We start from the raw sequence: 14,325 nt of genomic DNA, 5'->3' as shown, positions 1-14,325 counted from the left end.
GCTATAATAATAAAGATAACACCCTATAGGCTATAATAATATAGATAACACCCTATAGGCTATAATAATAAAGATAACACCCTATAGGCTATAATAATAATGATAACACCCTATAGGCTATAATAATAATGATAACACCCTATAGGCTATAATAATAAAGATAACACCCTATAGGCTATAATAATAAAGATAACACCCTATAGGCTATAATAATAAAGATAATACCCTATAGGCTATAGTAATAAAGATAACACCCTATTGGCTATGATAATAATGATAACACCCTATAGGCTATAGTAATAAAGATAACACCCTATAGGCTATAATAATAAAGATAACACCCTATAGGCTATAATAATAAAGATAATACCCTATAGGCTATAGTAATAAAGATAACACCCTATAGGCTATAATAATAATGATAACACCCTATAGGCTATAGTAATAAAGATAACACCCTATAGGCTATAATAATAAAGATAATACCCTATAGGCTATAATAATAAAGATAATACCCTATAGGCTATAGTAATAAAGATAACACCCTATAGGCTATAGTAATAAAGTTAACACCCTATAGGCTATAATAATAATGATAACACCCTATAGGCTATAATAATAATGATAACACCCTATAGGCTATAATAATAAAGATAACACCCTTTAGGCTATAATAATAAAGATAACACCCTATAGGCTATAATAATAAAGATAACACCCTATAGGCTATAATAATAAAGATAACACCCTATAGGCTATAATAATATAGATAACACCCTATAGGCTATAATAATAAAGATAACACCCTATAGGCTATAATAATAAAGATAACACCCTATAGGCTATAATAATTATGATACCACCCTATAGGCTATAATAATAAAGGTAACACCCTATAGGCTATAATAATAAAGATAACACCCTATAGGCTATAATAATAAAGATAACACCCTATAGGCTATAATAATAAAGATAACACCCTATAGGCTATAATAATAATGATACCACCCTATAGGCTATAATAATAAAGATAACACCCTATAGGCTATAATAATAATGACACCACCCTATAGGCTATAATAATAAAGATAACACCCTATAGGCTATAATAATATAGATAACACCCTATAGGCTATAATAATAAAGATAACACCCTATAGGCTATAATAATAAAGATAACACCCTATAGGCTATAATAATAAGGATAATACCCTATAGGCTATAATAATAAAGATAATACCCTATAGGCTATAGTAATAAAGATAACACCCTATAGGCTATAGTAATAAAGATAACACCCTATAGGCTATAATAATAATGATAACACCCTATAGGCTATAATAATAATGATAACACCCTATAGGCTATAATAATAAAGATAACACCCTTTAGGCCATAATAATAAAGATAACACCCTATAGGCTATAATAATAAAGATAACACCCTATAGGCTATAATAATATAGATAACACCCTATAGGCTATAATAATAAAGATAACACCCTATAGGCTATAATAATATAGATAACACCCTATAGGCTATAATAATAAAGATAACACCCTATAGGCTATAATAATATAGATAACACCCTATAGGCTATAATAATAAAGATACCACCCTATAGGCTATAATAATAAAGGTAACACCCTATAGGCTAAACTAATAAAGATAACACCCTATAGGCTATAATAATAAAGATAACACCCTATAGGCTATAATAATAATGATGGCACCCTATAGGCTATAATAATAAAGGTAACACCCTATAGGCTAAACTAATAAAGATAACACCCTATAGGCTATAATAATAAAGATACCACCCTTTAGGCTATAATAATAAAGGTAACACCCTATAGGCTAAACTAATAAAGATACCACCCTATAGGCTATAATAATATAGATAACACCCTATAGGCTATAATAATAAAGATACCACCCTATAGGCTATAATAATAAAGGTAACACCCTATAGGCTAAACTAATAAAGATAACACCCTATAGGCTATAATAATAAAGATAACACCCTATAGGCTATAATAATAAAGATAACACCCTATAGGCTATAATAATAAAGATAACACCCTATAGGCTATAGTAATAAAGATTACACCCTATAGGCTAAACTAATAAAGACAACACCCTATAGGCTATAATAATAATGATGGCACCCTATAGGCTATGGTAATAAAGATAACACCCTATGGGCTATAATAATAATGATGGCACCCTATAGGCTATAGTAATAAAGATAACACCCTATAGGCTATAATAATAAAGATAACACCCTATAGGCTATAATAATAAAGATAACACCCTATAGGCTATAGTAATAAAGATAACACCCTATAGGCTATAATAATAAAGATAACATCCTATAGGCTATAATAATAAACATACCACCCTATAGGCTATAATAATAAAGATAACACCCTATAGGCTATAATAATAAAGATAACACCCTATAGGCTATAATAATAAAGATAACACCCTATAGGCTATAATAATAAAGATAACACCCTATAGGCTATAATAATAAAGATAATACCCTATAGGCTATAATAATAAAGGTAACACCCTATAGGCTATAATAATAATGATAACACCCTATAGGCTATAGTAATAAAGATAACACCCTATAGGCTATAATAATAAAGATAATACCCTATAGGCTATAATAATAAAGATAATACCCTATAGGCTATAGTAATAAAGATAACACCCTATAGGCTATAGTAATAAAGATAACACCCTATAGGCTATAATAATAATGATAACACCCTATAGGCTATAATAATAATGATAACACCCTATAGGCTATAATGATAAAGATAACACCCTTTAGGCTATAATAATAAAGATAACACCCTATAGGCTATAATAATAAAGATAACACCCTATAGGCTATAATAATAAAGATAACACCCTATAGGCTATAATAATAAAGATAATACCCTATAGGCTATAATAATAAAGATAATACCCTATAGGCTATAGTAATAAAGATAACACCCTATAGGCTATAGTAATAAAGATAACACCCTATAGGCTATAATAATAATGATAACACCCTATAGGCTATAATAATAATGATAACACCCTATAGGCTATAATAATAAAGATAACACCCTTTAGGCTATAATAATAAAGATAACACCCTATAGGCTATAATAATAAAGATAACACCCTATAGGCTATAATAATATAGATAACACCCTATAGGCTATAATAATAAAGATAACACCCTATAGGCTATAATAATATAGATAACACCCTATAGGCTATAATAATAAAGATAACACCCTATAGGCTATAATAATATAGATAACACCCTATAGGCTATAATAATAAAGATACCACCCTATAGGCTATAATAATAAAGGTAACACCCTATAGGCTAAACTAATAAAGATAACACCCTATAGGCTATAATAATAAAGATAACACCCTATAGGCTATAATAATAAAGATACCACCCTTTAGGCTATAATAATAAAGGTAACACCCTATAGGCTAAACTAATAAAGATACCACCCTATAGGCTATAATAATATAGATAACACCCTATAGGCTATAATAATAAAGATACCACCCTATAGGCTATAATAATAAAGGTAACACCCTATAGGCTAAACTAATAAAGATAACACCCTATAGGCTATAATAATAAAGATAACACCCTATAGGCTATAATAATAAAGATAACACCCTATAGGCTATAGTAATAAAGATTACACCCTATAGGCTAAACTAATAAAGACAACACCCTATAGGCTATATTAATAATGATGGCACCCTATAGGCTATAATAATAAAGATAACACCCTATAGGCTATAATAATAAAGGTAACACCCTATAGGCTAAACTAATAAAGACAACACCCTATAGGCTATAATAATAATGATGGCACCCTATAGGCTATAATAATAAAGATAACACCCTATAGGCTATAATAATAAAGGTAACACCCTATAGGCTAAACTAATAAAGACAACACCCTATAGGCTATAATAATAATGATGGCACCCTATAGGCTATAATAATAAAGATAACACCCTATAGGCTATAATAATAAAGATAACACCCTATAGGCTATAGTAATAAAGATAACACCCTATAGGCTATAATAATAAAGATAACATCCTATAGGCTATAATAATAAACATACCACCCTATAGGCTATAATAATAAAGATAACACCCTATAGGCTATAGTAATAAAGATAACACCCTATAGGCTATAATAATAAAGGTAACACCCTATAGGCTATAATAATAAAGATAATACCCTATAGGCTATAATAATAAAGATAACACCCTATAGGCTATAATAATAAAGATAACACCCTATAGGCTATAATAATAAAGGTAACACCCTATAGGCTATAGTAATAAAGATAACACCCTATAGGCTATAATAATAAAGATAACATCCTATAGGCTATAATAATAAACATACCACCCTATAGGCTATAATAATAAAGATAACACCCTATAGGCTATAATAATAAAGATAACACCCTATAGGCTATAATAATTATGATACCACCCTATAGGCTATAATAATAAAGATAACACCCTATAGGCTATAATAATAAAGATAACACCCTATAGGCTATAATAATAAAGATAACACCCTATAGGCTATAATAATAAAGATAACACCCTATAGGCTATAATAATAAAGATAACACCCTATAGGCTATAATAATAAAGGTAACACCCTATAGGCTATAATAATAATGATGGCACCCTATAGGCTATAATAATAAAGATAACACCCTATAGGCTATAATAATAAAGATAATACCCTATAGGCTATAATAATAAAGATAATACCCTATAGGCTATAATAATAAAGATAACACCCTATAGGCTATAATAATAAAGATAACACCCTATAGGCTATGGTAATAAAGATAACACCCTATAGGCTATAATAATAAAGATAACACCCTATAGGCTATAATAATAAAGATAACACCCTATAGGCTAAACTAATAAAGATAACACCCTATAGGCTATAATAATAAAGATAACACCCTATAGGCTATAATAATAATGATGGCACCCGATAGGCTATAATAATAATGATGGCACCCTATAGGCTATAATAATAAAGATAACACCCTATAGGCTATAATAATAAAGATACCACCCTATAGGCTATAATAATAAAGATAATACCCTATAGGCTATAATAATATAGATAATACCCTATAGGCTATAATAATAAAGATAATACCCTATAGGCTATAATAATAAAGATAACACCCTATAGGCTTTAATAATAAAGATAACACCCTATAGGCTATAATAATAAAGATAACACCCTATAGGCTATAATAATAAAGATAACACCCTATATGCTATAATAATAAAGATAATACCCTATAGGCTATAATAATAAAGATAACACCCTATAGGCTATAATAATAAAGATAACACCCTATAGGCTATAATAATAAAGATAACACCCTATAGGCTATAATAATAAAGGTAACACCCTATAGGCTATAATAATAAAGATAATACCCTATAGGCTATAATAATAAAGATAACACCCTATAGGCTATAATAATAAAGATAACACCCTATAGGCTATAATAATATAGATAACACCCTATAGGCTATAATAATAAAGATAACACCCTATAGGCTATAATAATAATGATAACACCCTATAGGCTATAATAATATAGATAACACCCTATAGGCTATAATAATAAAGATAACACCCTATAGGCTATAATAATAAAGATAACACCCTATAGGCTATAATAATAATGATAACACCCTATAGGCTATAGTAATAAAGATATTAATATTGTTTAGGTGAGCACCAGCTCCTGTTTTTCACCAAATAACACACTATCCCCTACAATGTAGTCTACTACTTTTGACCTATAGCCCTATATCCTGCATTACTTTTGAGCAGAGACCACATAGGCTCATAGTCAGATAGTCACATAGTCAGTTTGGAGAAGACCTATCAGCTTATTCACATTCACACACTGAGCTGTAACCCTTACCTTCTGAGAGAGAGAGAGAGAGAGAGAGAGAGAGAGAGAGAGAGAGAGAGAGAGAGAGAGAGAGAGAGAGAGAGAGAGAGAGAGAGAGAGAGAGAGAGAGAGAGAGAGAGAGAGAGAGAGAGAGAGAGAGAGAGAGAGAGAGAGAGAGAGGTTACTGCCCTACTTATTTTAATGATTTAGAAACATAAATCTTGATGGCCAGACCCTTGGGACTTGCTAAAAATATGGATGTTTGATGCATAAAAAATGAATAGGGGCTGTCTTGGTGTGTTATTATGAGAAGTCGTTAATTTTGTATTTTTTTTATTCAGTTGATGTAGTTATTAAAACATGCTGAATTGTTATTTGGTGCAGAGAGGAGTGATGAAACAGATACAGACACATCACAGGCGTGTTGAAGAGCTGTTCACATTTCATATGCAGACATACACTCAGACAAACACACACAAACATGCTCAAGTGTACACGCACATGCATGGAGGTCGCATGGACACACCCACAGACACACACAGACACACGGAACTGTACTGGTGTCTGGGGATGTTTAGGTTGCTAGGCAACAAGGTGGTGGTGTCCTAGAAAAATACTGTGTGTGTGCGTGTGTGTGTAAACATGTATGTTGTGTGTCTGAGTGTGTATAAACATGTATGTTGTGTGTGTGTGTATAAACCTGTATGTTGTGTGTGTGTGTGTGTATATATATGTGTGTGTGTGTGTGTGTGTGTGTGTGTGTGTGTGTGTGTGTGTGTGTGTGTGTGTGTGTGTGTGTGTGTGTGTGACCTTGTCTGGCAGAGCTATAGGACTATATACTGGAACACAGCTGTAGACTGGCAGAGCTATAGGACTATATACTGGAACACAGCTGTGGACTGGCAGAGCTATAGGACTATATACTGGAACACAGCTGTAGACTGGCAGAACTATAGGACCATATACTGGAACACAGCTGTGGACTGGCAGAGCTATAGGACTATATACTGGAACACAGCTGTAGTCTGGCAGAGCTATAGGACTATATACTGGAACACAGCTGTAGACTGGCAGAGCTATAGGACTATATACTGGAACACAGCTGTAGACTGGCAGAACTATAGGACCATATACTGGAACACAGCTGTAGTCTGGCAGAGCTATAGGACTATATACTGGAACACAGCTGTAGACTGGCAGAACTATAGGACCATATACTGGAACACAGCTGTAGACTGGCAGAACTATAGGACCATATACTGGAACACAGCTGTAGACTGGCAGAACTATAGGACCATATACTGGAACACAGCTGTAGACTGGCAGAGCTATAGGACTATATACCTGAACACAGCTGTGGACTGGAAGAGCTATAGGACTATATACTGGAACACAGCTGTAGACTGGCAGAGCTATAGGACTATATACTGGAACACAGCTGTAGACTGGCAGAGCTATAGGACTATACTGTCCTGCCAAGGCTATGTGTGGGTTCATCATTTTACATTTTATTTTAGGCATTTAGCAGACACTCTTACAGAGCGATTTACAGAGGGAATTAGGGTTAAGTGCACATCAAATTAATTTTGCACCTAGTTGTCTCGAGATTCGAATCAGCATCTTTTCGGTTACTGGTCCAAAGCTCTTAACAACTAGACTACCTGCCACCCTACACAGTTCATCGGAATTGTTCATGTTACCGTTTAATTCACAACCCATCTTTAATTTCCCCTCCTACAGAAATAGACGAAGACCGTCTTCCTAACCAGTTATACAAGGTAATCAACTGTGTACTTCATATGGAATGCATCTATAGAGAAATCATTAGTAACTACAACCCATGGACGAATGAATATCTTCTGGCCTGCTTACCTTATTAATGTTGACATGTTGTTGCAGGCAGCCCTGTTGAACTCTCCCAGGCAGAGGAGGAAGGGAGCAAGAGGCACGCCCACCATGAAAGGTGAGGTCATATACCTTACGAATTGTAGAGAAGGTAACACATAAGCATCATGTGTGCATCAACATAGTCATTTATTAAGATTGGCTCTTATTTATTTAATAAACATGGGGTTATTGCAGTGTGACTTTCTTCAGTTTAATATGTTAGTGTTAATGTGTATGTTAGTCCGCCCAAAGTTCGGATTGTGTCCTCAGTTTGCACTCTCTTCACTTCCTAAACAGAACAAAGAAGAAAGTGGGCTAGGTTGAGCCACCCTTGTTTCTAGGAAACCATGCACAAAATTAATGATTTGACGAAATATTTAGGAAGAGGCCATAATTTCGTGAAATATGTGAAGTAAAAAAACAAGTTAGGTCCAAAAAACAGATTTTCACCTAGTCAAATTAAATGTTTTAACATTTAATGTAACCTTTATTTAGGCAAGTCAGTTAAGAACAAATTCTTATTTATAATTACGGCCTACACCGGCCAGACCCGGTTTCATTTTAGGGTATCTGAGGAGTAAATAGAAACGTATTTTGACTTGGTGAAACAAAGATTAGGGTTAGATTTTCAGATTCCTTTCTCTGCATGTTGAACGAGTGGATTACTCAAATCGATGGCGCCAACTAAACAGACCTTTTGGGATATAAAGACGGATTTTATCTAATAAAATGACACTACTTGGTATAGCTGAGACCCTTTGGATGACAAATCAGAGGAAGATTTTCAAAAAGTAAGTGAATATTTAATCGTTATTTGTGAATATAAGACACTTATATGTACCTAAAGGTTTAATATCCATCATTTTTATGATTATTTATTTGAATTGCACACCCTCCAGTGTCACCGGAAGTTGTCCCACTAGCGAGACGCCTATCCCTAATTAAACTCTGTACTTGTTTTAAAGTCACCATTGGCCCCATGGTGAAATCCCTGAGCAGTTTCCTTCCTCACCGGCAACTGAGTTAGGAAGAACGCCTGTATCTTTGTTGTGCCTGGGTGTATTGATGCACCATCCTTAGTGTAATTAATAACTTCCTCATGCTCAAAGGGATATTAAATGTCTGCTTTTTTTACCCATCTACCAATAAGTGCCCTTTTTTGCGAGGCATTGGTCATGGCTTTTTGGTTGAATCTGTGTTTGAAATTTACATTTACATTTTAGTCATTTAGCAGACGCTCTTATCCAGAGCGACTTACAGTAGAGTGCATACATTTTATTACATTTTTACATTTCATTACATTTTTACATACTAATGACTTGCTCGACTAAAGGACCTCACAGATAATTGTATGTGTGGGGTACAGAGATGAAGTAGTCATTCAAACGTCATGTTTGAGTCCATGCAACTTATTATGTCTTGTTTAAGCACATTTTTTTACTCCTGAACTTATTTAGGCTTGCCATAAAAACGGGGTTAAATAGTTAATGACCCAAGACATTTCAGCTTTTCAATTTTTAATTAATTTGTAAGATTTTCGAAAAACATAATTCCACTTTAGAATGATGGGGTATTGTGTGTGAGCCAATGACCCCAATTTAATCCCTTTAAAATTCAGGCTGTAACATAACAAAATGTGGGGAAAGTCAAGCGGTGTGAATACTTCCTGAAGGTGCTGTAGGACTCTCCAGGAAAAATGATCAAAGAAACGAACACAACAGTCCGAACAAAGGGTTCAGAAAAGGTTCTTCTGCAGAAGGAGAATGGTATTTTGATTCCAGTTTTATCTCAGCGTGTTAAGGAGTCTATGTTCTGTTTCGGAATAGAGTGGGAAGTGAATAGATCTTGGCCATGTTATCATCAGAGAAACTAACAGTAGGGAAACTAACAGTAGAGAAACTAACAGTAGAGAAACTAACAGTAGGGAAACTAACAGTAGGGAAGAGTTGGGTAAGTTGAGCCATTTTTGTACATTCAGCATGTCACACCCTGGCCTTAGTATTATTGGTTTTCTTTATTATTTTAGTTAGGTCAGGGTGTGACATGGGTAATGTTTATGTTTTGTTGTTTTGGGTGTTTATTTGGTAAAGGGGTTAATGGTTGTAGTGTATGGTTTTGTGTTGAGTGTAGATGTCTAGTATTGTCTATGGTGGTTAGTATTCTAGGAGAGTCTATGGTTGCCCGAATGAGTTCCCAATTAGAGACAGCTGATTTCGGTTGTCTCTGATTGGGAGCCTTATTTAGGGTAGCCATAGACTCTCATTGGTTGTGGGTAATTGTCTATGTAAGAACGTTAGTAGCCTGTATGTTTGTGCACAACGTTTGTAGCTTCACGGTCGTTTTGTTATTTTGTATAGTTTTGTTAAAGTGTTTCGTGTCGTGTTCATCTTCGTCTTTTAAATAAAAAAAGAGAAGATGTATTCATATCCAGCTGCGCCTTGGTCCTCATTCTCTCCAGTACACGATCGTGACACAGCATTACTCCGTCAAGGGAAATATCGTATTATTTTTAACAAAGAGACAGTATCTACATATATTTCAGGATGTTGTGTGTCCCTGAAAATAATCAGAATTCAGGTAAGCACTACAGATATGGGGTAAGTTGAGCCACGGAACACGATGTCACGTTCCTGACCTATTGTTCCTTTTTCTGTTATTTATTTAGTTGGTCGGGGCGTGAGTTGGGGTGGGTTGTCTTTGTGTGTTTTGTCTAGTCTAGGGGTGTTGTATGTGTATGGGGTAGAGAAGAGTGAGGTTGTCTAGTTATGTCTATGGCTGCCTAGATTGGGTCTCAATCAGAGACAGCTGTCATTCATTGTCTCTGATTGGGAGCCATATTTAAGGCAGCCATAGGCAGTAGGCTTTTGTGGGTAGTTGTCTATGTTGAACGTTTGTTGCTTGTCTGTGCACTTACGTTATTTAGCTTCACGGTCATTTGTTAGTTTGTATATAGTGTTCGTTTTCTCTCTCTTCTCAATAAAAGAAGATGTATTTTGCACACGCTGCGCCTTGGTCCAATCTGTCTCAAGAAGATGATCGTGACAGAACTACCCACCACAATCAATGTGAAAACACCTACCTTAATATGGCTCCCAATCAGAGGAAATGAAAACCACCTGCCTCTAATTGAGAGCCATATCAGGTCACCCTTTAACCAACATTGAAACACATAACATAGACTACCCACCCAAACTCACGCCCTCACCGTCAAACACATACAAAATAACAGAAAACCGGTCAGGAACGTGACACACGATAAATTAAGCCGTCTACAAATTTCTTTACTGAATGAAAAATCACCACTACCTTTTTCAAACCACGTCCATTTTTATTTCCCAAACAAAATTCAACACAATCACAATCGCTTTCTTGTCTTTAAATAATTTTAAGTGTATTTTAACAGAGGCTTAACACATAACAAACACTTTGTACTTTTTGTGACACTTTTAATGGCTAGGATAGGACAAAACTGAGCAATACTAACCTGAATGAGTGAAAATAAGGAAGCCTGTACAGAATAAATATATTCCAAAACATGAATCCTGTTTGCAACAAGGCACTAAAGTAAAACTGAAAAAAAAATGCCAAAAAATTCCCTTTATGTCCTGAATACAAAGTGTAATGTTTGGGGCAAATCCAACAGAACACATTACTGAGAACCACTCTTCATATTTCCAAGCATGGTTGTGGCTGCATCATGTTAAGGGTATGCTTGTAAATGTTAAGGACTGGGAAGATTTTCAGAATAAAAATAAACAAAATGGAGCTAAACACAGGTTAAATCCTAGAGTAAAACCTTGTTCAGTCTGCTTTCCATCAGACACTGGTCGATGAATTCACCTTTCAGCAGGACAATAACCTAAAACACAAGGCCAATTCTACACTGGAGTTGCTTACCAAGAAGACAGTGAATGTCCTGAGTGGCCTAGTTACAGTTTTTACTTAAATCTACTTGATAATCTATGGCAAGACCTGAAAATGGTTGTCTAGCAATGATTAACAACCAATTTGACAGAGCTTGAAGAATTTTTAAAAGAATAATGGGCAAATGATGCAAAATCCAGGTGTGGAAAGCTTTGATAAATTTACCTAGAAAGACTGCTGGAATCGCTGCCAAAGGTGCTTCTACAAACTATTGATTGAATACTTATGTGAATGAGATATTTTTGTATTTAATCTTCAATAAATGTGCTAAACAAAAATAAAACATGTTTTCACTTTTTCATTTTGAGGTATTTTGTGTAGATGGGTGAGAAGAAAAAGTATTTAATACATTTTTGAATTCAGGCTGTAACACAACAAAGTGTGGAATACGTCAAGGGGTATGAATACTTTCTGAAGGCACTGTAGGTATTGTTGGGGTTCGTTTCCTTGTTCCTTGTCAATCATTGGCTCATCAGTGAAATTAGCATTATGACAATATCTTTGATTAAATCGTTCAAAAACCTTTATTAATGCAATTGCAGACAGAAGTTGACAACAGGAACATAACGCATGTTTCCGAGTAAGTTCTACATCAAAGAAAAGGTTTGTATTTTATTATTTATTTATTTATTATTTATTTTATTTTATTTTTATTCAACCCGATGTCCAGCCCTAGTGATGTCACTGCCTACATCATTATCTTCTACGCCTGAGACCAAAACCATGCCTACTCAACACTAAAACTCTGGTTTATATAGCTATCTAAAAGCTTAGCAGTAAAAGTCCAAGTTGACTTATAGTGGAATGTCTAACTAATCTCTTATCTCTTACACTCCCCTGCAGAGTTCTGTCTTCAGTCACACATTTCTCAAACTGTTTCTTCATAAGAGCCAGAGAGACTAGAAAAGTACTGTGAAACAATATTAAACCTCATAATGTATATATATATTGTTCATCTGTAGTCTAGGACCTTATAAATGTAAGGAGGGAGGGGTCTTATATCCCCTCCCCTTCTAGTAATACAACATGAGCATAATCAATTATTATAATACATCAAACATTTGGTACAGCCCCTATCATGACCCCTAGGTGAACCTCTAAAGGTATAATCAATCAACACATTCATCGCTCACACAATAATTTGGGCTAAGTCACTTCCATTACATTACAAGCAGCTTCAACTTTAATGAACTCGCTTGAGAAGGCTGTGTTACAGCAAGACGGTGAAGAGTTCATGAGTTCATAATGGCATACTGTACAGTACATTGACACCTTTTATTGTGTATTTCCCCTCCCTCTCTACCTCTCTCACATTCTCCCTCCCTCCCTCCCCGCAGAGTTGCAGTTCATGGTAGAACACCACCTGTACAAGCAGCAGCACGGTATGAGAAGAGTTTATACCTTATTGTTTGCTTGCACAGGACACCGTGACACCAGAATAGAATACACTGCAACTTTATTCTCCGTAAGCTACAGGGAACAACATACATTTGTCTTCTGCATATTTTTCTTCAACACAATATATAGGTGGAGATGATGAGTGTTCCTCAGAGAGCTGTCTGTCAGACAGACCCAGCCCGGACACTCTGCCCACCGGAGAGGAGCTGGAGCTACCAGAGGACGAGGAGGCCTGGGGGACCGGCGACAATGTCACTGCGGAGGCCTTCGAGAAGCTGCGCTGCCAGATGGAGGGTAAGGGTGGAGGGAGGAAAAAAGGGAGAGGGGTTGGGAGAGAGAGGGGTGGGCGATAGATGGGTGGAAGAGAGAGACCTGGGTAGAGGGAACAGGCAGTCAGGTGCGGTGGGAGAGTAAGATGTAGATCATAAATGGGAAAAGTAAATGCAGTCCTGGCATGCCAGCAGTGCCAACTGCTTTAAATTCAGTAGTAAAATGAACGCTGAGCTGTGCTCAGATTCCCTGCTGTGGCTGATTCTGTGGCTGGATGGATCCAGGTTTACTGTATATACAGTTGAAGTTGGAGGTTTACATACACCTTAGCCAAATACATTTAAACTCAGTTTTTTCACAATTCCTGACATTTCATCCTAGTAAAAATTCCCTGTCTTAGGTCAGTTAGAATCACCACTTTATTTTAAGAATGTGAAATGTCAGAATAATAGTAGAGAGAATTATCTATTTCAACTTATATTTCTTTCATCACATTCCCAGTGGGTCAGAAGTTTACATACTCTCAATTAGTATCTGGTACCATTGCCTTTAAATTATTTAACTTGGGTCAAACGTGTTGGGTAGCCTTCCACAAGCTTCCCACAATAACTTGGGTGAATTTTGGCCCATTCCTCCTGACAGAGCTGGTGTAACTGAGTCAGGTTTGTTGGCCTTGCTCGTACACGCTTTTTCAGTTCTGCCCACACATTTTCTATGGGATTGAGGTCAGGGCTTTGTGATGGCCACTCCAATACCTTGACTTAGTTGTCCTGAAGCCATTTTGCCACAACTTTGGAAGTATGCTTGGGGTCATTGTCCATTTGGAAGACCCATTTGTGACCAAGCT

General features: G+C 35.3%; 1 protein-coding gene across 2 annotated transcripts in view; it reads left to right on the top strand.

The window, feature by feature from the left end:
• Positions 1-14,325, top strand: part of LOC129815735 (protein phosphatase 1 regulatory subunit 1A-like) — a 57,655-nt gene that overhangs the window by 34,630 nt on the left and 8,700 nt on the right. For both annotated transcript variants that reach the window (XM_055869804.1, XM_055869805.1), the window contains exons 3-6: positions 7,740-7,777; positions 7,899-7,962; positions 13,148-13,192; positions 13,338-13,502. In XM_055869804.1, the coding sequence (XP_055725779.1) occupies positions 7,740-7,777; positions 7,899-7,962; positions 13,148-13,192; positions 13,338-13,502 (312 nt within the window). The remainder of the gene's footprint in view (positions 1-7,739; positions 7,778-7,898; positions 7,963-13,147; positions 13,193-13,337; positions 13,503-14,325) is intronic.

This window comes from Salvelinus fontinalis, chromosome 18, assembly GCF_029448725.1.
Source record: "Salvelinus fontinalis isolate EN_2023a chromosome 18, ASM2944872v1, whole genome shotgun sequence".
NCBI classification, from domain to species: Eukaryota; Metazoa; Chordata; class Actinopteri; order Salmoniformes; family Salmonidae; genus Salvelinus; species Salvelinus fontinalis.
This window is presented reverse-complemented; position numbering and strand designations above follow the sequence as displayed.